Raw genomic sequence first — 25,424 nt, 5'->3', positions numbered from 1 at the left:
AAGTTATATAAAACACCCATAATAAAGCTTTTCTGTCTGGTGCATCTCCGAGATACATAGTCAAAAGCTGTGGCTGGTTTAACTGCACTGGGAGTCCTTTGCATGCTCACCTGAAAAAGGAAGTTATTTGCCAAAACACAAGCCAAGGCAGAAGAGTACCTGGGCACAGCAGCATACTGCATACGTGGTGGCACTAGCATCCTGCAACCACATATGGGATAGTGTCATGGTCATAATTCAGTCCACAAACCAGAGTTGGAAGCTATATTTCTGACCTGTCTTATGCTGTCACACTGAAAATAGTACTTTCTGAGAAGCAGCTTTAGCAAAGACAAATTGCACTTGTTTTGAAGGCAGGAGGCTAAAAGCAAGCAAAAGAGGAGGCAAAGAGCAGGGGTCTGCTCTATGTCCTGGAAAAAACATTGCTGATGTCACTAAACTTCACCTCTGTTACAAACTGTGCTAGTCCCCTGGATTTACACCACTTGTTTGGTGTGAAATAAGATCAGTTGGGCCATGATCTTTGTTCAAGACTAATGTAGAGATAGCATGAATGCCCATAATAAGTTCACCAAATCCAGGGCCTCTGGTAGGGAGGATAGTAAAAATCTAGGAAAAGTAGTGTTCCTTCTTGAGCTGAAGTGAAAGACCTGTGGGTTTTGATGACAGAAAAGGCAACATGGAAATAAAGATAAGGTCCAGCACAAGATTGGTACTCCCTCATCCCCTTGGATGTCTAGCAGAATAACAGTTCTACATAAAACTGTCTGAAGAGTCTGATAATAGGGATCAGATTTACTGTATAGAAGTTCACTCATATAATATCTTCCTTTCTTTCCCTTCAAAATCACATTGTTTCATTTCAGAGCTAAATTTCAAAATTAAACAATTCCAAAACTACTGAGTTTCATTGAGTTTTTTGTATTCAAATCTTGGAAGCCTGTGAAATTTGCAATTTCCCTTTTATAAATTATATCAAGATTCAGCTGAAAAGTTTATAGATATTAATGAATTGGTGGCCTGCATTTTTCTGTTCACAACGAAGTCTGGTTGCAAAGCTTCCATTTAAGCAGTTAAAAATTTTACCAAGGTTTAAGCCAGAAGAGGATACTTGTAAAAAGAATTGACTGGCAGATACTGTACTCCAAATACTGCAGTGAAGTGAAGAGGAGGTTGTTTTACAACACCATGCTAAAGATAAATTAGCAATGATTCTACATCAGAATTCAAAATGGGCAAGTCTTTCACATTGAGTTTGACAAAGCAGTGGGTCACAGGCTACAGTATTTTGTTTAAATCACTTCTCCCACTCCTTAAAATTCAGACATCCAGATTCACCACATCAAAGAAATGCTACACCTCCACTGAACTTGCAGTAATTGATACATAAAGGAACCCCACACAGAGCTACAAGCTTGCTGCATTCCCAGAGATCTCACAGAACAAAATCTATGTGCCACAGGATAGGAGCCATACTCTGTCAGGTCATCTAGGGGTTGAGATGAAACTTCCTCAGAACTCTCAGGCTTCAGATGCTATGAATGAGACACCCCCTCCATCATATTCCCCCAGTACAGTGCCATTAATATACAAGTTAGTCACTCTCTCCTGCTTTAGGACTCTTTATCCCAAGTACACTGCCTGACAAGCACACAAGCTATTAAAAAGAGAGAGAAGCTGCAGTGTGACTCCCACCACATACTTGTGCCCAGAAAAAAACCATGAAATGACATTTCACCTGGGGCTGCATCCTTGCCTCCCAGAACCATCTCACAAGTGTCACACGCAGTCACACCCACTGTATCGCAGTACGGTTAACTTCTCCACAAACACCTCTCTGACTCTTCTCATTGAGAGGCCTAGGGAATAGCTCCATGGAGTTTCCATATTGGATCTGCAAAAGCTGAGAAGATACTCTTTTCCAAGAGCATCTCATAGCAAGATGCAAGAGTTCAGGCAGCATCTCTCCCTTTCTCTCTGCTGTCATGGACAAGAAAGCATTCCAAAATGAAGACACACAGGCAGGCAGACAGACAGAAAGGTTTTATCTGAGGCCTGTAGATCTGGTTGGTATGAAGGACAGACCTCTAATGCAAAAGGTCACACCTCAATCAGATAAAAGAATACAGAAGCACAAGTATATGTGAAAAAATATTAACCTGTAACACAGCGAGCTTTCAACAGAGATTGTGTTGGTAGGTACAATATTGGCAGTAACTTCCAAAGTGCTGAATGATGCAATTTTATATTCGTATATATCACATCCATATACCTAGCATAATGACAAAAATGCAATTGCAGGCTGTAATGGCTGGGAATAAGCATTAAATAGGAAAAATTACAATGCATCAAGTTTAAAAAAAAAAGCTCCATAAATGAATGAAAAGAATATCACAATGATTTTGCAATAAACGTAAGAGAAGTGCAAATTCTCATTGTTGACCCAGCAGATGAGGTAATATCCTACACAGCTGATTGGACACCCAAGAGGTCCTGACTTTCATTGTTTCTAAACACTGACGTAATTCATATCTGTTTGCACACCCAGAGCTGTGCTTTAAAGAACCTAAAAAACAAAAGTAAAACTCAATCATTCAATTAACAGCCCAATCAGACATGAGGATAGAAATTAAAATGTTTTCTCCATAAAAATCTGTATTTTCTACAGTGAATTTTAAATTTAGGATAATGGCTAGCAATTGTCAGTATTCTGATTGCAATCAGGATGTGTGTTGTATTTAATTTCTGTTTTGATTGTTCATGCATTTCAATGATTTGGTAGGGTAATATATTTTATGTCTCTTGTCTGCATTGTAGGCCTAGGTAGCAAGTGTTCTGAAAATCAGTATCTTAAGCTACAGTGATGTATTTTGGTACTGCAGTTTGACAGGCAAAGTCGGCAGTTCTATTCCCACATTTATACTTCTGGAGATGGTGGAAATAATATTTTGGATGCAACATTGAGTTACTGGAACTCATTAGTGGAGTATGATAAATGCTCCAGCATAAAGAGTCCTTTGTATCCAGAAGCAGTAACTGTGCTGTAGCATGGTAACTTCAGCCTTGTAATGCTAACATGCTGCAGTTGAAGCACCATGACTGTGAAATCACCAGATGCAACCACACAGCTCGAGGTCGGGTCCTGTCATGTGGGTTCCCGCTACCTTTAAGCCTCCTGCACTGGAGATAATGACACAGAGTGCTTTGCATCTGCAAGTGTCAAAATATCCAAGGAAAGACGTTACGTAAGTGTGTCAGATAGAATAATAATCATCATCACACATATGCTTGGGATCTGATCTGCAAGCAGCCTTTCCATGGCACTCAAAGCACAGGCAATGGGAATTCCAAACTCCAGAGAGCCTATAGGCTGCAATACAGCCTCCATTGTAACTGATTTATTTTCTGTTCCTTCCCTCAAATTAAAATTCCTCTTCCCCATTCAAATGAAACAGTCACAAATGATTCCTGACAAGTCCCAAAGGAGTGGGAAGAATATCAATGCACAGCGTAAATTGCTCTTAACACGCCACCAAAGTAAAGAAATCTTTTTTCCTAAGCTCATCATTTTTGCAGAGACAGCTTTTTTCTCTCTTGACTAAGTAGCTAGACATCTGTTGAAAGCCAAACATAAAGATATGGCAATCAAAAGACAATTTTTAAAGTACGAAACCATGGGTTTAAAATTTACTCCTCCTGACACAAATTTGGAGTGCACTGCCAGTAAGTGGTTGTTAGGTGTATGTTAGTGAAATGAAAAAGACCCTGAAAGCATAATTTCAGAGAAAATGTTTTTTGAAAGAGAACATCCATGAATCCTGGCAGAAAGGCTACTCATCAAAGCCACACACATACCTGTCATGTTTTTGCAAGTTATAATGTGTTTAGCTTCCCTGAAAGTACAACAGTAAATGGAATGTTGACCTATTTGCCAGAAGATGGGAGAAACTTCTTCAATTTACAGCTAGGTAAAAGGGCTGTTAAGTGACTGATTTGAATTGCTGTCAAATTAGGAATGCGGCATATCTTAGATTTCCTGCATGTATTCAAGTTTTAAGATTTAAAAGTTCAAAAGTTTTTTTAAAAAAAAAAGCCATAACTGGCCTGGCAACATGATATTTAACAAAATAGTTTGATACGGTTTCCAAAAAAACTGTGGCACATTAAAATAATACTTAATTCACTTTAAAATGCCACAGATAAATGTCATCACAACATGTGAATTGAGAATGGAATCGGGGTCTTTTTGTGATCTAAAATAATTAAAAAAAAAAATCACATAGAAACAGAGAGAGCAAAGAAAGGAATTTATAAGGTGCCTATACTCTTAAATAATGGGTTGGGGAGACAGCTAACAAGAGGGGATACTGCATGATCAGATGTGCGAGAAAAACATCATTAGAAAATCAGTGCAATGCCATAAAGAAGAACTTCCTGCTGCAAAAAAAAATCAGAAAGTATGAGCAACAAGATTCTAATTGTGGAGGATTAAAGAAAAGCAAGACTCAGCTGAAGTTAGGTAAACCCCAACTAATCAAAACTCCTGACTGCATGTGTAGTCCTTCTGCAGAATCATCATTTCAGCTTATATTGTCTGTGATTAGTAAGTGCCCTGCCTGTTTTGACTTTACACTGCTTGATGAAATTTAGCAACTAGTCAGTTACATTTCAGAAGTCAGTGCATCAAGCATTGGATATGTGCTTAAAATCCACCAATCTGAAAGGAAAACAAAAAGACCTCTTCAGGCCAATGAACCTTCTCTAATCCTCTTTCACCACTGAGTTTTACTGGACAAGACTGGAAGCTCAGTGGCTTACATTGGACAAATACAGAATGTACCAAAACCTCATACAAACATTTAAAACCTTCAAGAATTGTGCATTCTTTCCTCTGGACATAGCAAACCAACCATATAACATACATCATATATTCATATATGTTCATCAAACCGAAGTTCTGCTCTAGGTTCTGCTAATAACTTTATCACCTTAGATAACTGCTTGTTTCCCCATCCATAAAACAGAGAGCAGTAAAACCTGTATTGTGGAATCTGCAGTGACAAAGCGCCTTACAACATCTAAGCTTAAGATGCTTTAGATAAAAAATATTACTTCTCCTTACAAAGTTTGGTTTATCTGTGTTCTTATACCTTCAAAGCCACAACAAAGCTATCAGAATAACAAGAGAACATTATTACACAGTATTACTACAAGAGAAACAAAGACATCCAGACAACAAAGAAATAGGCAACAGAAAAGCAACTGCAACACCTACCTGACACCACTCATCAACAAATCATTTTACAGTTGAAAAATTGTGATGAAAACCTGTAATTCATTTCTAGAACACTTTGAATTTCACTCCAGGTGTGCCAACTACCCCAGTATCGGACTAATGGAGCAGCACTTACGTGGAAGGGGGTTGTCTCATCTTTATGCAGGATTCAAATCCCCACAGCAGGATAAAGCAGAGAAGCCAGAGGAGTTACGCTGCTGTGAAACAGATGCAAAATGAGATTCATGCTCCTCATCTTTATAGCTGCAACAACTCTCTGTCTCTAGAGTCTATTATTAAGATCCATGAACTCCACGCAACATGACAGCAGCCCAGAAAGTGTTAATTGGGGAGTCAATTTACCCTCAACTATGATTAAAAGATCAACTAGAAAGAGATGCCAAGAAAGACTGAAGAATAACAGCAGCAGGTGAGGAGGGCTGGAGACTACCTAGGGGAAATCTAAGAGCAACAAAAACATGGTGAGGAAAGCATGATAAAGAACTGAAGTGTCAGACTGAGGAGCTGTCAGGAATGGCTCAGTACAGGGTGCTTGGGCTGGAACCCAGGAGAAAAACAGGCTGAGTTACTCAGATGTTAAGAAGTAATGAACTGGACTCCCTCTGAACACTCAAACCTAAGGCTCAGTTTCTTGTGTCTGGGGTAACTTTCCCTGTGCCATGGAGCAGCAAAGACAATAAAGGTCATCTCTATCATAGAGAAGGATGCTGGGATGCTGTAGACAGCAGATGTCTTTGACAAAAAAAAACACAAAAAGTACACTGGAATGAGAGAGTTTTGAAAAATATTTATTCTCAGCCTCTTACCTGTAATAGGATTATCCACAAATACATCTATAGTATAGTGCACGTACCTGTTCACCTCACTTTTGTATTATCAAAATCAGAGATCAAAATTGATCAAAATCAGAGATTTTGATAATACAGAACGTAAATATATCTATCAGATGAAAGGTATATTTACTCTGTTTTTACATTTTTTCTCCCCTTTCAGTCAGACACCAGCTCAAATTTCAGCTTTGGCATGGAAAGATCCTGTCTCAAAAAACAAGCTAGAGTTTTGCTCTTACAGACGTAAGAGAAAGTGCCTGTTATGAAAATATGTAATTTCTGAAATTAAGACTCTGTTAGGTCTCTTAAATCAGGTTTGACTTTGAGCTGCCTTGTGCATTGTCAGCTCCATGGAGAAGCAAGGGTAACAGTCATATGAAACTTTAGCACTTGACAAACGTATGATAAAAACCCTATTAAGGTGGCAAGGCTAGTTATGAGCAAGGCAACAACCTATAATCTGATATGCTTCTCTATAGTTGAATGCACTCTGAGGGAATGACAGGAATAAAAACTTGCTTTTGTCAGTGGGAAGATAATCCTTGGAGATATGAAAGAAGGGGGCAGCTTTGTTGAATAAAAAGGTGCCATTTTTACAAGCTCACATTTCTGTAAATATGTGTGAGTTAAATCACTTGATAGAGCTACACTAATGGACTATTTCACTATTACACTAAATCCCCTCCACTCCAGCTCCCTTCAGCCCTTCAGTGGAACCACCAAACCTGAGTCAGTAACACCCATCATTCAAGGCCCCTGCCAGGTCAAGCTGGCCTTGCAAGTTACCTTACCCTGTACAAATATTACCCTCAACTAAAGGTGGCAAAGAGAATAAAGTGCAAAGTTCTATAAAGTACAGACTCAGCAGTACTCACAAGTAGGTAACCAAAAAGAGGAAGGACAATAGGGATGTACTTATTAATATGCATTTTGCAAAGTAAATCAGTGTGAAAGTTAAGTTTATACTGTCAACAAGAGTAATACTGGATGGAGGTAACTGGAGTATCAAACTTCAGAGTACTTGGAAAAATTAAAAGAAGGGGTGAAAGCTTATATATATAAAAAAATCTGTTATTATCTCTTGCATACCTAATTATTGTGGATGAAGAGTTCTACAGCTATCTTCCTTGCAGGATCAAAATGCTAGCAACGAAGCTAATGGGAAGAATATGATTTACATGAGAGTAGAATCACACCAAACACTTTCTAACTTTGCCACTACATTTTTCATCTCCAATAAAAGACCCTTTAAAATCACAAAAAGCAAGTTTCTGAACTTGACTGGAAAAGTTATTTGTTTTGTAGGCTTCACACAACAGCAAGTTTCAGAAAAGTATTCAGCCTTACAAGAGACCAATGGGACTAGATAGAGAAACCACCATTGCTAATTATCACTACACAGGTTTTCTGTGCAACTTCCTCATCTCTCAAACAGTTTATTCTCAAATATATGTCTCAAGTAACCAGATATTCACTTTGAAAGTCCCAAAACACGGGGGCTATCTAGGCATCCTGATGCCAATTTTTGGTAAATTTGTACCTGAGAAGGATAGTACCTGATCCTCTCTCAAGAAAAGCTGCAGAAATTAAGATTCCCACTACTGCACCAGGAAATGAGGACACCAGTGATCTCATTTCTTTCATTGGGGCTCATGCCAAGGATCTCTGTACCACTTAAAAACTAAATGAAACATAAAGCCAACAAAATTATGGATGACTCCACTTTAATATGGTGATGTTGACCATTGTGGCATATCATCGTATGCATCATACTCATACACAGACTCGGAGAAGCATACAAATAAAGCCTGCCTTTGCCCTGCAAAAGTAACCAGTTTAGAGTAAGATCAGCTCATTCAGAGGAATGAGCTGACGAAGAAATAGAAAAGCATGCAAAGATTCTTACAGACTTACACATAGACTGCTTGCAAGGACTCAGTGAAGCATCAAGGTAGGGATGATTTCCTACTTACTGGCATGAGCAACAGAAAGGATGTTGTTAGCTGGGACAGGGGCAAGGAAGAGCAGTGACGGGGGCAAGGAAGAGCAGTAACAACAAACACTGTATCTCATCCGAGTGGCTGTTTAAAATTTGCCTTGCCTTTCACTCAGGGTCTGTCTTAAGGAGTACAACTTTCAGTTAGACTAGATGAAGATAACCCATTCACTACATGAAAACAAAGGCTAATAAAGGCTGAGAAATAGAAAAACTGAGTAATTCTTTGTTACCAAGGAAGAAGCCACAAAACAAAATATATAAATCCTTAGCAGAACTGTACTAAGCAAGAGGGTACGGCTGGCTAAATCCTGGCCATGCTGAAATTAACTGGAATATTGCTATTGGCTTTGGTGTAACCAGGTTTCACTTGACCTATTTTGCAACATAGCTTGTTACTCATTTCCCCACCACAGTTCTTTTGGTGCTTAATAATCCAGCACCCACATTTCCCTGCCTTGTTAGTCACTGCCAAGACAAACGCAATCACCGTGCCAACCACACCCACAGCCATATTAGGATGAGATGTGCCAGCCCTGGGTACCACTTAGAGGACAGATCCTAAAGTGGGGAACTAGAACTGCAAAAATCTGCCAAAACCAGAGCCAGGAAAGCAGTGCTGATGAGCTTAAATGAGCTAGTCCGGCTTTTCAAAGGCCTTGTTTAACACCTTAGGCTAAAGAAGAGTTTTTCATATATTGAAGAGCTTTTCATATATTGCCGAGGATATCACAAGGGTTCTCTAGGTCTCTTCCAATTTTTTGTCTCTGAAGCAAAAGGAATAGTGGTTCAGTATCTATATCTATTGTATAGAAAAAAGGGGTTTTGCAGTATTTCTTACCTACACGCTCCCCATGCAGAAAGCCTCATTTTAATTGTCTCCAGAGATTTCTATGCATAGATTTAGCTGTGCAGTAACACTGAATTTGAATGCTTGTAAAGTGCTTGAAGGAATTGTTACAAAGAGCACCGTAATCATATCAAGGATTCCTCATTTCTTCTTCTGGCACAATAAGGGACCACAGAATAGGTCTGTGTAGGTTTGCATTTATTGTCTCCTTTCACCTAAACTGTCTCCTATCAAGCCTAGGCCCATCACTTACTTTTGCTACACTATGCATTCATCAAACCCTGCTGCAAGAGAAGGAAAGTGAGACAAGCCAGTCGGTTTTAGACTGAGGAAAAAGCTGGAGATGGTCCAGATGGAGGAATGTCTATTAATGAATTAGCTTACCAATAGGTTAGCCAGCCTAAAAACCAGAATATGCTACACATTCCCATTCTACACTTGTGTCATGCTCACAACCTCATTAAAATCAACAAGAGAGAAAGCATTGCATGGTATTATTTCATGCCCTGCAGACAGGTCTAATTCAGCTTGGCTCTATACACTGAGAAATAAAGACATATAATAGTAACGCCATGCAATCTTCACTGTGACTCCTGGAGAGGGGACTCACAGCTGGCAACTGTCGCTCTGTCTGTCTCCAGCTACATAAAGTACTTTCAGTCTATTGAGGCAGAGAGCTGGGAGAAATTAGCTGAAGCAGACTACAGCACACAGAGACCTCAGCCCGGAAAGGAGAAGATCCTTGAGCTCTGTCTTTGGTCAGTCCTCATTACCAGAGAAAGGAGATGAGCATGTATGTTGGGACACTAAGTTTGCCTCATGAGTAGCGACATCCAGTCGCTACTGGATCCTGGCTACAGGAATAATCAGCAACACTAAATATAAAGTTGTTCCAGCAGAAAGGTGCCTTTAAGCTCTGCCTTTCAGAGGATATGCATTGATGGTTTGTATCATCTCCAAAGAGAAAGTCTGAGGATATATTTCTGAGGGCACCACATGGTTAATTGTCGCGTATCTTCCTTGCAGACTATTAGAAAAACAAAAACATTCAGAGGTTTAGAAATATTATCTGATTAAAAGAGTTGTGGTTGTTTAGCCTAGAGAAAAAGACTGTGGGAAGACTTGATAGCAGTCATATGTGGAAAAGATAAGAAAAAAAACCCTCTTAAATTACAGCCAAGAGGGAATTTTAAGTTAGAAGTCAAGAAATATCATACACATAAGGATAGCAAAGTACTAGAATAGACTGTCTAGTGGGCTGTAGAACTTCTATTACTGAAAGCTGTAAAAAGTGATTAAATATGTTGGATACATCCCAGGTAGAGCTGTCTGCCAGGTGGCAAAGGCAAGAGGGCAGCAGCCTCTGAGTATCCCCTTCAGACAATGACTTTGCCCAGGTTTCACTGATCTCATCAGAATGAACTGACAGTGCCCCTGTATTTTGGTGCAGCACTGCATAGTGAACCCCTGTATGAAGGTGCAAGGCTTTCCCCCTTAAAAGCCTAGGTTTGTAAAAGTAAAACCAGAAATAGTGCTGTACTTCTGGATTATGTGGTGTGATTGAATACATTTCTTTGTGACAAGGGAACTGTGTGAAAATAGGTGTTGATTTTGACTCAGTGTTGTTCAACTGAGTGGCTACAACTGAAACCCTTGTTCTCTTGTAACTGGTGCTTCTTACCCAAGTGCAGCAAGCAGAGGATGCAGCTAACAAGCATATTTCAAATCACCGCATGTAGCTCTCAGGCATCCCCCAGCATGCATTTGCAGCTAGGTTTGACATGTTGCAACTTTTGTTCAACTAGTTGCAGCAAAATCAGTGAGATGATATAGTAAAGGTAAGTGAGGAGGGAATCTCTGAGGGAGCTGCCTGCCCATGCATACCACCAAAGGTTGAAGTAATGTTAGTATCACCACTATCACCTTCACTGCACTAACTTCTTTCCTTTGGTGGCTGCAGGAAAGCCTCATTACCGTGGACTTAATAGGTTGCAAACACTTCGGTCACACCCCATAAAGCCATAAGTAAGGAGATGTTATACACATGACAAATTGGTCATTAGTTAGTACATTTATCCCTATCTGACTGAATGGCTCACTAGATAGACTCATCAGCGCCAGACAGCAACGCATTCACATTTCAATGCAATACCCCTGTGCTTAAGTTGTTCTGTGAATCTAGACCTTGTCTTAAAACAAAACCCAAAGCACATACTTTTCAAGCACAGGATGTGGGGAATTACACTCTTCATTCATTCACACTTAGCCATAGGCTAGGAAGACTAGTTAGGGCAGCAGCATGTCAGCAAGGTGCTATGTTAATATTAAGATATTTGACTTCCAAGAGCTGTTTCACATCAGGCTGTTGAGATCACAACCATTACCCCTTCACACAACGACAGATAATTTCCTCATACAGAAAATTTCTCTGTCCCCTTCCTAATAAAGGCATATTCTCTGGGCAAAAGGAAAAGCCACCCCCTACCATCACATATGGTTTTTGTTCTTCACCTATCATGCAATTCGCACACCAGAGAATGAAGGTAACTGAATGCATCTGCATGACTTGGGAGTTCCTAGAAAACATTTCAGGTCTCACAGAACTAGTATTTAGGATATAATTCGGGTCATTTCCTCCTGATCTAATGATCACCCAGTGTCTTTCATCTGAACCTTCTGAAACTGGAGACCATTAGTCCAGTACATTTTACACTGAGAAAAACACTAACCGTGATCACAGATTTTATAACTGACTTTCAGCTTATAGATCCAGGGCTCTCCTAGGAATTTGTACAGAATCATGCTAGCAATAATGCACTCTACACGAAATCATCCTGCAAATGTCTGTAGCAGTCTTTCTGGTATTCCTGGACTGGATGAAGGGCAGTGAATTTAAGCCATGGTCTTGGGCTTACGTATTCCTCCTTCAAATCACCTGCGAAGCCAGGTATGCGTATCATAGAATCATAGAATAGTTAGGGTTGGAAAGGACCTTAAGATCATCTAGTTCCAACCCCATGGGCAGTGACACTTCACACTAAACCATGACACCCAAGGCCTCATCCAACCTGGCCTTGAACACCGCCAAGGATGGAGCATTCACAACCTCCCTGGGCAACCCATTCCAGTGCCTCACCACCCTCTCAGTAAAGAATTTCTTCCTTAGATCCAATCTAAACTTCCCCTGTTTAAGTTTGAACCCATTACCCCTTGTCCTCTCACTACAGTCCCTGATGAATAGTCCATCCCCAGCATCCCTGTGGGCCCCCTTCAGATACTGGAAGGCTGCTATGAGGTCTCCATGCAGCCTTCTCTTCTCCAAGCTGAACAGCCCCAACTTTCTCAGCCTGTCTCCATACGGGAGGTGCTCCAGTCCCCTGATCATCCTCGTGGCCCTCCTCTGGACTTGTTCCAACAGTTCCATGTCCTTTTGATGTTGAGGACACCAGAACTGCACACAATACTCCAAGTGAGGTCTCATGAGAGCAGAGTAGAGGGGCAGGGTCACCTCCTTCGACCTGCTGGGCACGCTTCTTTTGATGCAGCCCAGGATACGGTTGGCTTTCTGGGCTGCGAGCGCACACTGAAGCCGGCTCATGTTCATTTTCTCATCGACCAATACCCCCAAGTCCTTCTCTGCAGGGCTGCTCTGAATCTCTTCTCTGCCCAACCTGTAGCTGTGCCTGGGATTGCTCCGACCCAGGTGTAGGACCTTGCACTTGGCATGGTTAAACTTCATCAGGTTGGCATCAGCCCACCTCACAAGCGTGTCAAGGTCCCTCTGGATGGCATCCCTTCCCTCCAGCGTATCAACCGAACCACACAGCTTGGTGTCATCGGCAAACTTGCTGAGGGTGCACTCAATCCCACTGTCCATGTCACCAACAAAGGTGTTGAACAAGACTGGTCCCAACACTGATCCCTGAGGGACACCACTCGTTACTGGTCTCCAGCCGGACATCGAGCCATTGACCACAACTCTTTGCATATGGCCATCCAGCCAGTCCTTTATCCACTGAGTGGTCCACCCATCAAATTGATGTCTCTCCAATTTAGAGACAAGGATGTCATGTGGGACAGTGTTGAACGCTTTGCACAAGTCCAGGTAGATGACGTCAACTGCTCTGCCCCTGTCCGTCAGTTTCGTAGCCCCATCATAGAAGGCCACCAAATTGGTCAGGCAGGATTTCCCCTCAGTGAAGCCATGCTGGCTGTCACCAACCACCTCCTTGTTTTCATGTGCCTTGGCCTGCCTTCCAGGAGAATCTGCTCCAAGAGTTTGCCAGGCACAGAGGTGAGGATGACTGGTCTGTAGTTCCCTGGGTCATTCATTTTCCCCTTCTAGAAAATGGGGGTTATATTTCCCTTCTTCCAGTTATTGGGAACTTCACCTGACTGCCATGATTTTTCAAATATGATGGCCAGTGGCTTAGCAACTTCATCCGCCAGCTCCTTCAGGACCCACGGATGGATTTCATCAGGTCCCATGGACTTGTGTACGTTTAGGTTTTTAAGATGGTCTCGAACCAGATCCTCTCCTACAGTGGGCCTAGGGTCTTCATTCTCACAGTCCCTGCATTCGCCTTCCAAGACTTGGGTGGTGTGGTCAGAGACTTTGCCAGTGAAGACTGAGGCAAAAAAGTCATTAAGAACCTCAGCCTTCTCCAAATCCTGGGTAGCCAGTTCTCCCGATATCTTCCAAAGGGGGCCTACGTTGTCCCTAGTCTGTCTTTTACTCGTTATGTACCTATAGAATCCCTTCCTATTATCCTTAACATCCCTATGTAAGTTGTTCTTCTCTACAACATACCTAGACTAGCACTGCCAACTGTCACCAGCCCTAAATGCCCATCAGTCACGGAAGCGTCTAAAAGCATCTTTAAAAAGTAAATTTAAAAAGTAGAAGATACCATAACCACAACAGAAAGAACTATTCCTTTCTGCATTTGGGATTCACAGTTACATTACACAAGGCTCTTACATGTCATATCCCGACTCATTTCATCTGGAGACACCAGTGCTTTCACTTGTCTTGCTTTCGCCTGCCACTACAGACTACCATTTTTACCACCACACACAAAACACCTCAGATTGGTAGTTACTGGCCAGCAGAAAATCTGCAGCACAGATTTGTTAAATTTGTCCTCAAAGACTTTGAAAAAGCTTAGGCTTTGTTGATCAAGAAGGAAAAAACCAGCCTGGATTCTTGATCTGAGGAACAGTGAGTTAGATGTTACTTCACCTACACATCCAGCCTCACAGGATTTATCTGGTACATCCTGATATAAGAAAACCACACTACTGTGTTATTTTTCCAATGTCCAAAACGTCATTTAAAAGCTAATGGCTGCCTCATGGGAGCCATTCAGTTGTTCTAGAAGAGAACCACAGCCTTTCCCCTCCATACCATATCAGGCTATAATGACTCTAAATCAACCGTGCCTGGCTACATAAGTCAACTCCTGAACTGTAATACAGCAGATTTCTCATTAAATGTAAAGCTGGGCTTAGACTCCCCCTTAAGCAAGAAGACATAAAAGATCTCTTGAAAGTCACTGTATAATCTTCCTACAAGATTTGTAACCCTAATACCTCTTCTTAATAGCTTCTGCAATGGTATAACCTTCCCTGACTTCCTTCAGAGCTGCAGACTGTGCTAAGCCACACTTCTACATGTATTTAAGAATACCTGGGAGAAGGGGGAGGACTACATCTTTGCTGCAGGTGAAATACTTTCTGAACATAATCTGATATCCTGCCACACTCCAGTAAAATTTACCTGAGCCATATCAAGAAACCAAACAACTGTAAGTCGTATTTCATCAATTCCTAGTCATTGTTCCGCCAGGTGGTAAGTGCTAGGTGTGAAATGGAACCAAACCTAAGCCTCAAATAAGCCAATACCAGTATTAAGCCTACTTTAGAAGTATATCACAAAAAAAGCTAACTACTGTATACAGCAGTATAATGCAATCTGTTCATTGAATATATAGTCACATATGCAGTAAAAAGTCAATGAACTTGAACAAGATTACTGTTAATAACAAAATTAATAAATAATAAGAAAGGCTAATAGTTGTGAACTAAGATGTAAATGATAAAAGTTTACTCAAGATTTAGACACTGACTTCCAAAGAAGCAAAGGTCTCATTGCACCTGTAGGTGGAAGTCTTGGTATATAAACGAGATCACTGCCAGAAAAAACCCTGCATGGAGAAAGAACCTCCTTTTAGCATCTTACCAGCTATATAAAGCTACAATAAAACTAACAAAAAAAACCCTAATTGAGTTGCCTTTAGGCAGAATAGAACCCACTCTTACTTCTATTTTCATACCCTCAGCCAGGCAGCTTATATGCCCTGTAGTGACTTGTAGCCATCAGAAGTTTGCTGTTCCTGTAGTTTCCCATCTGTGACCACTTCCTTTAATTATTCTTCTGCTTACAACACATCTTTCTTCTAAGGCAGCAATTTTATGTCACAGTGAAGCAGATGAACATTGACTAAAAAGCCCATAAAATTCCCAGGGCAGTAGCACAGCCTCTCTGGCCATCTTTGACCACACTGCCCACTTCCTCTTCAGGTTCAGCTTTTATGCTCTGTCCTTTACAATCCCACAGCATAACATTTGTAGTTGTGACTTCTAGGTACCACCAAAAACATTATTTGAGGTAAAGAATTTCAGCTGCCCTATGGCCTATTCACACGCAGCAGCTGCTTTATGCACAGACTTACATTTTACCAGTCAGTAACGGTCCAATCTTGGGTACCAACAGAAATGGATAAATACGCTCTTTGAAGAGCTTTCCAAATATAAAAGTCATGCCAAGTTGCAACAGCCTCATGGCTGAATTATCCTCTTGAAATCCCACAGGGTTTTGTACTTCTTTTAGTACTGTTTATTATGCAGAGCAACACGGGAGCTAGGCCATATTTGTTGTTCCACACCCTCTTATCCTCAAAATCCTAAACAAAGGTGGAATTGATCTGTGGGGTTTTTTTGAAGGCTCAAGGGCATAAACGTCTATCTGGCAAAGGCACTGGTGTGTGCTTGGAGCAGCTCTTGTGTTACCTAGGAAAGAGAGTGATTGGTGTTCAGTCACTTCAGATTTGAAATAGAAAGGTTGAGTTCAGGCAGCCATTCCTCCTTCTCAGCCTGAGGGCCAAACTGACACTTTGCAGCCAGATCTAGTCCTTCCCTTCATCTCTGTTACATTTGGAAAGGTCAACATCTATTTATATATTTGTACTGACTGAGATAAAGCCTACTTGGCATGTCCATTATTGCAGATAAACTCCAGAAAATCAGGCTCACCATAGACAGCCTGGCTAAGCAGCTTGGTTGCAGACATTTTAGCAAGCCCAGAGAGAAAAAAATCACACATTCAATGATCAATAGGGACAGTAAGCCACTCTTTGATCTGCTTTAACTCGATTCAAACAGACCATGTTGCCCATCCTCTACTTTACTTCAAACTGTACACATGGCATCTCAGCCTTTTTAGCATAAATTTGATTTTCATCATCAGGAATGTTTTCCTCTTGTCTATATGGAGTAGTTTCAGACGGACTGTGGCTTTTGCTTCACTGACCAGATAGAATAAATGATGTCCTATTCTATCTTTGCTTAATTAGTGAGCATGGAATCAAAGTGAGGATAAGCATAAACTTAACTAAATATTGAGCCAGATTCTTTATCTCAATCACCCTGATGCCAATGGCTAGAGATTATCCAGGACTGAAGGGAAGATTCATGGTCCAAAAGAGCACAATTTTTCAGGTCTCTATAGGTAGTATTTCATATTGCTGTATTTCAAATCAGGACACATATAACAGCCAATATTTCAATCTACATCTCCAAGCAACTATTAATTATAGAGCTTTACTGAGAACAGAGTACTTTGGTAAGTTAGATTGGTAGCAAAAATTAACAGAGCACTTCCAAAATCAACAGCCAAATCAGTAATTCATGCCTTCTGTCAGCACTGCAGTCCATCAAATCCTAACCCTCATCAGGTGGTTTCTCATTTTATACACAATTTTTGGATCACCTGAGGCTAAAATCGGTCCAAGAACACACAGCATTTGCTCTAACCAAGTTAACACTGTCGTCTTTTAAGACGTTCTTTTAAGGGGTTCACTTTCCTTACACAGCTGCACTTTACATTCCACCCTACATCAGTCACTCTTCCACCTAACCCTTCCCAGTACTTGCTGCTCCTAGACCTCATTTCTATGTGAATCAAACTGTCATTTTCTTCCTCAGGAAGCGTATGTTTTTCCTGCGATCCTTGTCATGCAAAAATGGGAAAAGCCTGCAGATGCTACACTGAACTCCCTTTCCAAACCTGAATTATTTCCCTGATATAGTACAAATTCTTCTACTAACTGTGGGCTATAGATGTAAGACCAGGTAATTTGCCTTGACACAGCACATATATCAGCATCAGAGGAGGACATGATAAAACCTCTGGCCAAATGAGGAATGTTATGAGCAACCAAGAAAAATTAAACAAGTTCCAAGAATCTAACAGGTACCCTGAATAAAAATTACAAAATCATTCATTGTTACACTATACAACATTCCCCTGGTACCCAGAGAACGTCTTCATCTTACAGTTGGAGAGATGAAATTTTTCCCTGCCTTCACATAAGGACAAGAACTGAAACTCTAATTAATAACTAGGAAAACGTTGCCTTCTTCCTGGTCACAAGGTATCCATAAATGGCTGCCAGCTTTCCCAAATTTATCTGTGGCTTGAAGCTATTTTCATTGGATTTCTCAAACATTACTTGAGATGACTACTCATGAGAAGCTCATTGCAAGCAGCCATTCTTCTAGCTGACAGCATTTTGCAAGTGAAACATTAGAAAGGATTTGAGCAGCTGGGGAGCCACGTTTTAATAATTTCAGGTAATTTACTGGTACCAAATTTGTCCAACTCCTCCTGATGAAATATAATAAACCCAGAAATTTTTCAATTAGTAATTTTGTCGAATTAAAAAGTTGAAACTTAACCCTGGAAATGTCTTTTGAAACGTATTCACTCTTCTACCCTCCAAAATAATACTTTACATGGAAGAGTGAAAAATTCCATTTGATTTAAGTATTTCTTTAACCTTTTGGGGAAGGGTAAAGGAGGCCTGAGAAATTCACCTCAGTTCTTCCTTGCTATAAGCTTTTGCCAACAAGCAACAGAAATCAATTATTTGCATAAACAGCCAAATCCTGGGGTGAGGTGGTTCTACTTTTTTTCCTTTAATGGTAAGGATAGTCTGAAGCTTGCTTTTGAGACTCGGAGAAAGAAAAAGACAGGAAAGAGTGCAAAATTATTCTAGAAAATGTTTGAAACTGGGGCTTGTTTTTTTTCCCTAACTCAAAAGCTGATGAGTGCTAGTTCACATTTCTCTCACATGGTCATGAGTTACATCCCTGCTATTCCTGCGGTTACATCATGTTTACCCATAGCATCTAAAAATTACTGTAGGAATATATGGAAGCCTGGTTTCTTCCATTCTAGTCAGGATGGTCTAGCCATTTTCCATCGAAAGGATGGAAAATGCTCATCATGCCTTCAGTCACGCCTTAATACAGTGCAACTGGACCAGAGCTGCATGGCTAAACCTCCAAGCTGAAGAGTGAGGAGGGTGTAGATCTCTGTCCTGTCAGGAACAGGACTCCTGAACACTCACCAACACACAGATCCATTTTTTTGTATAACAGTTGGACCACAATGGAAAGGAAATACTTTTGTAAGTTACCTATGGCCTTTAGTGGTCAAGCTAAGACATGGCAGCCTGGCTATTCAGAGGTTTATCCAATCATGCTGCTGAACTCAACTGTAGCAGATTCACCTGCATCTCTGTCAGTGCCCCCAGACACCTATCAAAATTACTGGTTAGTATTGAAATTTCATGTCTACATGAAACGCTTTAGAAAAGTGGTAGGTACAGAGTAGGAATAGTATCTCATTATTGGTATTAAACTACACCTACAGTTACATGCAGACTCAATACTTTTTGTCTCCTAAGTGTAATGCTGTAGATCACATCAAGTAATAAAACAAAGCTGCTGTCAAGAAATGTCTGACTTTAATTGAAATTACGTTCCGTTATCCAACAGCTCCAGGCAATGACACTGCAGGGAGATGATGCAGGCAGGAGGCCCACCCTCACTGCACGCTAGGCCATTTTCTGTGATGACCCATGTCCTGCACCAGACTTCTCTTGACCATTAGGTACTGACACTGAGCCACTAGCAGTTTCTCTCCAGGATGGGAAAGATGGTGCAGTCTGTGTAATATTTCATTTCTGTCTCAAAAACAAACAAAAAATACATTCTAGAAATCAGGGAGGAAATGACACAGAGAGGGGGAGAGTAAGAAGAGCCACTTGGAGCTTTGAGCAACCTGGTCTAGTGAAAAATGTCCCTGGCCATGGCAGAGGGGTTGGAACTAGATGAGTTCTAAGGTCCTTTCCAACCATGCTGTGATTCTAGTAGCTGGAATTGTTGGTTCATAAAAAACTCTGCAACTTCAAATTTTGTCCTCATAAACTGAAATGAAACACTGGATTACTATTTCCATAACAAAGCTCTTTTCTTCTGCAAATTTATCCCTTAGCCAAACAAAAACTTAAACAAAAATAAAATTGGAGGAATATAATCAAGCAAAGTCTGAGGGGAAAAAAAGGTAGCAATGGAGCTGATAAAGAAACCACTCACATGGTTGAAATATTACATTCAAAAAATGGTAAAATTAAATGCCATAACAGTACCAAAACCTTTTAACCTTTTCACTTCAAAGAAAACCTGAAAAAACAATGAACTGATACTAAATTTGTATTTTCACGAAATAGCATTTTTATAGAAAAAGCACTCCATCAGAAAATGTTGAATCAGCTGCGAGAGTTTAACTACAGATTACTGAGAAGAAAAAATATTCTATTTTGCACTGTTCAGATTCAAAAATAAGTGACATTTTACATATTAATTTCTGGCATACTTAGATTACTTCTGTATAAGTCTCTCTTCATGCATAGCCAGCTAATTCTCTGCCATAAAATATAGAAACTTTGCTATTTAGTTCAGTCACTTTATCCTTTAAGTTAATAAATGGCTCAGGACTGAGAAATCTTCAGCAAGCACAAAATGGCTTAAGTCCAGCAGATTGATGTGAATGGAGCCTTTTTTATTTATTCCAGAGGAAATATTTTCTCCATTATATCAACATAGCTGCAGCCCTTTACATCCCTATTGCTTCCCCTGAGCATTTCAGGGTATTACCCATATTTTATGAATGGTTTTAAGCTTCTGGGTACTTTTGAAAGGAATATTCATCTTCACAAAAATCACTTTCTGGTTGCTAGCAAGCTAATAGACACCATTCTTCAAAGTAGAAGACTGAAAAATTTAGGTGAGTATTTTTCTTGAAACAAAGAGAGAGGTAGAAAAATAATTTGTTTCAGAATTTACTGCAAATAAATCTTCCTGAGGTTTTAAGCCTAGAAGGATTTAACCTGAGAAAGGCCTATAAAATTCCTGTGGGCAAAATACATAGGAATAACACATCAAGTTAGGGGCAGTGGTACTTACAATAAAAGAAGGAATAGTAGCAAGTAGCATTTGTCAGAAATTAACTGCCTGTTAATTCATTAAAGGAACAGTTTTTCTGACACCAGCCCTAGAGCTGCTTTCTAGCATTTTTCTAAGCTTGAAACATTATGAAAATTCACCTTTTCCACCGCCACCCCTACAACTGCACCTACCCATCCTCTTTGCAGCCTGTTTGGCAAGCCTAAGGGACACCGAAGTCCCAAATCCTTAGCTCATGTTGTCTCAGCAGTTTGCCTTCCCAGGGCTTCTCAGATCCTCACTCTCAATCCAATCAACAGATAAACTTTGAGGGTAGAGCTTGGGAGCCTGGGAACAACTGGAGTTCCAAAGAACATGATTCCTCTCTAACCTTTCTGAAGAAGCCCATCCAGTACTTTGCTCTTCCCTGTGAGAGGAAGTAGGACACCAATGTGGCAAAGAAAGCCAAATCCGAAATCCCAAATCCAACACAAAATAGTGACCTCACTGTGCCAGCCCACATGAGGCTTTTCTGAAACATTGGAAAGGATGTACACATTTTGAGCAGTCATTGCCAATATCCTTGTTTAGTACAAAGTTCACAGCTCTGCCAAAGATTTCATTTTTCTCCAATAAACAGTGCAATATTGTATCAACAAATCCTACTAATCATCATAAAAAGGATTTACAGCTGCCTCTGTGTGACACACCACAAACTTTCTACCAGTCTCAAAGGCAGGGACTGAAATTCACTCCAGCCGGGCAGCCCCCTTCCAGCTGTACAGCAGGAGAAAAAAACACTTGCCATGCACATTTCAGCATCTACTTGTTTGCTGAGCTTGCAGGGACACAGCAGCTGGGGAGCAGCTTGAGGGAGATAGAGGTCCATTAACCAGTTCATTGCAACAGGCACAGCCAAGTGACAAGATAGCAGGCTGGCAGCCTAAACAAGACACAGCTCTAAAACCCCTCTTCCAGATGATGTTTTAACATAGAAAGCGGCTGCTCCCATGTCCTCTTTCCCACTCTGCATTTTCCTCTCATTTTATCTCCACTAAAACAAACACACTCTGCTGGCCTTTTTTTTAATTACCTTTTTGATGTTTTATTTGCAGGATGAGTTTAACAAGTAAGAACTCTGCTACCTGTTTATCTGAAACAACAACAAATGAGAAAAGCCCAATGTGAATGACTCAACACTGACTGGGAGGCTTAATAAATACCTATGCTTTTAATTTGATAAGTTAGAATAACACGTAAATTAATACGTTCAGATGTTTGTCTTTCTATAAATGTGCAGCCACATAAAATATCTCCCCTTCCACAAGCAAAACTGAATATAATAAACTCATTTTTTAACATCAGTTCATATATTAATTAAAAATGCAAGAAGCTTAGGCCAGTATTGCAAATTCCCAGTACTAAAAATCTCTGCCATTTGCTGGGGTTTTGAGGGTTAACCCAAAACACCTTTGCTGAACAACCACAAACCAATTTTAGTACTCAAAACACAGCAGTAATCAACAAAGTCAAGTTGCTGGCTTCTGATATTAAGCTTACATTGCATGCCATCAATAAACTTCATTAACTTAGAAGTAACTTCACACACCTTCACACAAAGCAACGTCACATCTTAACTAAACAGATCTGAAGCAATCTTAGATGACGGACCATGCTCCCAGGGAGCATGATCATTGACTGAAATGTAGAAATCACCTTCTTAAAATAGCCACAGCTTAGCATTTTAAACATCAAGACAGGTGGCCCAATCTCACCCCTTGTGTATATCTACACACCTGAAAAGTGGCCAGGGAAGTATTAACATGCACACAAACATTTTGTGATTTTCACAACAAAGAAATAAGAAAGCAGAAGAGGATGTTTTGTACTGAGACATGAAGATACAATTTCTTGATGAACATTTAGCCTACTCGTACCATGTCATTATTTAGTATATTATTACTTAAAGTGAGAAGAAAAAAAGGTTACTAACCTGTGGGAAGAGAGAGTAAGTCGCGTTGTCGATAGTAACAGAATATAAAAATTCCCCATCAAACCAGAGGTTCTTTCCCATTGGAGAGTTCAGCTTTGTCATAGCAAAGAGTTGTGCAGGGTCACAGCATTCTTCCAGCAGTTTCCTGGTGAAGGCAACCAAAAGAGAAATAGCTGTATTAATTACAGCCTTGGCACACCTTCTCTAATAACCACCCATCACACCTGAGATCCTGCTGCACTCAAGACGCTCCAAAGCAAGCCATTCATCTTCCCAGCCAACAGATGCACCATGAGCGACTCTATTTTACTTACAGAAGGGCCAGAAAGCCTGGTTTTATTTCAGAACACCTTAGAAACAGACAGAGAAAAATTTAAACCTCCATTCACTTTTGAGTGGCATAGAAACAGAATGAAGATTCAGCAAAGGAAAATCCCCCCTTTACAACCTGTTCTAATGAATAAAGTACTGATCTCCAACACATACAGAAATCAGAGAACTCTGTTGAAAATCAAGTTCAAGCTATATGAAAATTCAGTACCAAACCTTAACCATGAAAAGCAGGCCTCCTAAAACACCCCAGTTACCTAACTTCTGCATGGAAAATTTTGGCATCTCTTTCCAGTTACTAAATATCCTTGTGCTACATTTACAGCAGTATTACAGCCTGCCTTCTAACTGAAGTCTGACTTGAGTCATCCCAGTATGACAGATACATATATATATAGTGAATATTATACTTCTTTTTTCCTCAATGAAATGGCATATCTTCTTACACATTCATTTCCCCAAAATACTTATTACTCAGCTCAACTAGAAATTGGAGAGCTGGTAAGGTCACTGAAAGTTGTATAAAGCAAAAATTCTGTATCACAGCAAACTCAACAACTAACATCTTAAAATACAGAATGACAAAAAGCACTAGACATCTACTGGACAGGAACATCCTCTCTTTCTAAACCCCATATGGAAGTAGCTCTCTAAAGAAAAAGCGACACTCACATGAATTTTTATACATAGTAGATGTATGTAAAATATATGTTGCTGAATGATGTCATTACAGTATAATAATATATACATTTTTCATTTATTTTAACGAGAAGCCTAGAGAGACTGATGCCATTTCTAGTGGCTGCATAAGATTTGCAAATGGAAGGCAGAAAAACATCAGTTATTAGTAACTACTAAAATGCTTGATATAGCTGTTCTCTGTGAAAGAGGAGATTTTATTTAAACCCATGAAATCATTCATAGAAGTGCTTACATTTTTTAGCTTTTTTAAAAAGTTTTCATTGTAATCTTAGCAGAAGAGGAAACAACTCGGAAAAAAACAGACTAGGGTTGTCAGTGCTATTTGTTAGCTTTCCTCACTGGGGAAGGTCAGTGATTTGCCATGGTTCAGCTCCAGGCAGCTGCCCCATCAATACCATAAGCCCCTGGGACACTTCCTCACATGGAGAAAGGTTGTCAAGGTACAGCAAGGACGCAAGCATGGGGAAACAGGATGGAGGGAAGGAGGTCCACTCCTCTCTCAAAACAAGTACCTGAGTGGAGCCTTTGCATATGACATGCAGGCAGATTAAACTGTTAAAATGAAGTAAATTACACAAGATAAATGGGTACCATATTGTGTTGCAAGCCAAGAGTCATATTCCATAAAGAGCCGCAAGATCAGCTCTTGACTGGACACTAAAGGAGATTTCTTCACCATGAGAACAATCAGCTATAGCAAAAATCTCCTCAGGGAAGAGGTGGATTCTCCAAAGTTGGACACTTAAGATTTGCCTGAACAGGGTGCTGGGACATCTATCCTGTAACAGACTGAGCAGCCCCTCTGTCCCCACAGACAGTCTAAGAGGTGAGCGATTTTTATGAAGACTTTTATATATCAGAAGCTTATGACAGAGTGCTTCATGGCTCAAAATGTCAATATTTTGTCCATTTGACCCTGCCACACTGCACTGCAGAGCATGATGCTCCACCACATATCCAGACTTTACGTCGTGAGGCTTCAGGGCTCGTAACTGCAGAGCATGCTGCTACTCAGACAGCAAAGAGGATGGAGTGTCTCTCTTCACGGGGAGCTACATGGAGAAGACAAGGGGCAATGGGTACATGTTGCACTGTGAGAGGTTTCATCCTAATATTAAAAAAAAAGAAATTACAGTGAGAACAATCATTCCCTGGAACAAGTTCCCCAGGGATGTGGTGGAGTCCCCATCACTGGAAGTTTTTGAGATGCAATTGGACAAAATGATAGATAGTCTTATCTAGGCTCCATTTCCCATGGAAGGTTGGACCACATAATCATTTAAGGGCTCTTCCCATTTTGATGGTTCTGTGATTCTGGAACTGTTTTTCCCTTATACTGCCTGTTGCAGAGGTGGTTGGCTCCCTCTGAGCATAAAAATGTGTTAGCCAGAGCAGTAATTTCTATTCTTAGAAACACCAATAGGTCTACCTATACCCCCCACAGAAAGGCTTCACATCATCCTCCTGCTGATGCCCAAATGAAGCCTTCCTCATAGAACTGTGAAAATCAAACTAGAGGATATTTGAAATCTCTTGCCAAATAACCTTTGCAAAACAGCTTAAGACAGGCTTTGATTTGAGAAAGGAGATTTTTCTGGCTGTCCACAAGCTCCAGCTCACAGCCTTTGGAAAATTATTTCAACTCTGTCAAGAGGAAAAAAATTTTTGTCTATCTTTCTCCTCCTTTTCTTTCTATCCCCACAACAACATTTTCGAGAAAGCATAAGGTAATCCAAGACCAGCTGGAGCCTCAATTCTTCATATAGTTGTTTGTTATACAACTGTATAACAAAATTAAAATTTCCAAGTGAAATCCTGCAACTCATACCTTCTCTGGAAGTCTGGTCTGAGCAAGA

The 25,424-nt window shown here is 40.3% G+C and overlaps 1 protein-coding gene across 1 annotated transcript in view; it reads right to left on the bottom strand.

Annotated features, from left to right (window-relative positions):
* ST8SIA1 (ST8 alpha-N-acetyl-neuraminide alpha-2,8-sialyltransferase 1) overlaps positions 1–25,424 on the bottom strand; it is a gene marked incomplete at its 5' end in the record, with an annotated part of 129,383 nt that overhangs the window by 69,421 nt on the left and 34,538 nt on the right. The window contains one exon of the mRNA XM_080638953.1: positions 22,537–22,681. Within this exon, the coding sequence (XP_080495079.1) occupies positions 22,537–22,681 (145 nt within the window). The remainder of the gene's footprint in view (positions 1–22,536; positions 22,682–25,424) is intronic.

This window comes from Psittacula echo, assembly GCF_963264785.1.
Source record: "Psittacula echo genome assembly, chromosome: 1".
Classification (NCBI taxonomy): Eukaryota; Metazoa; Chordata; class Aves; order Psittaciformes; family Psittacidae; genus Psittacula; species Psittacula echo.
Note: the sequence above shows the minus strand (reverse complement) of the source record. Positions and strands in the feature narration are given on the sequence as shown.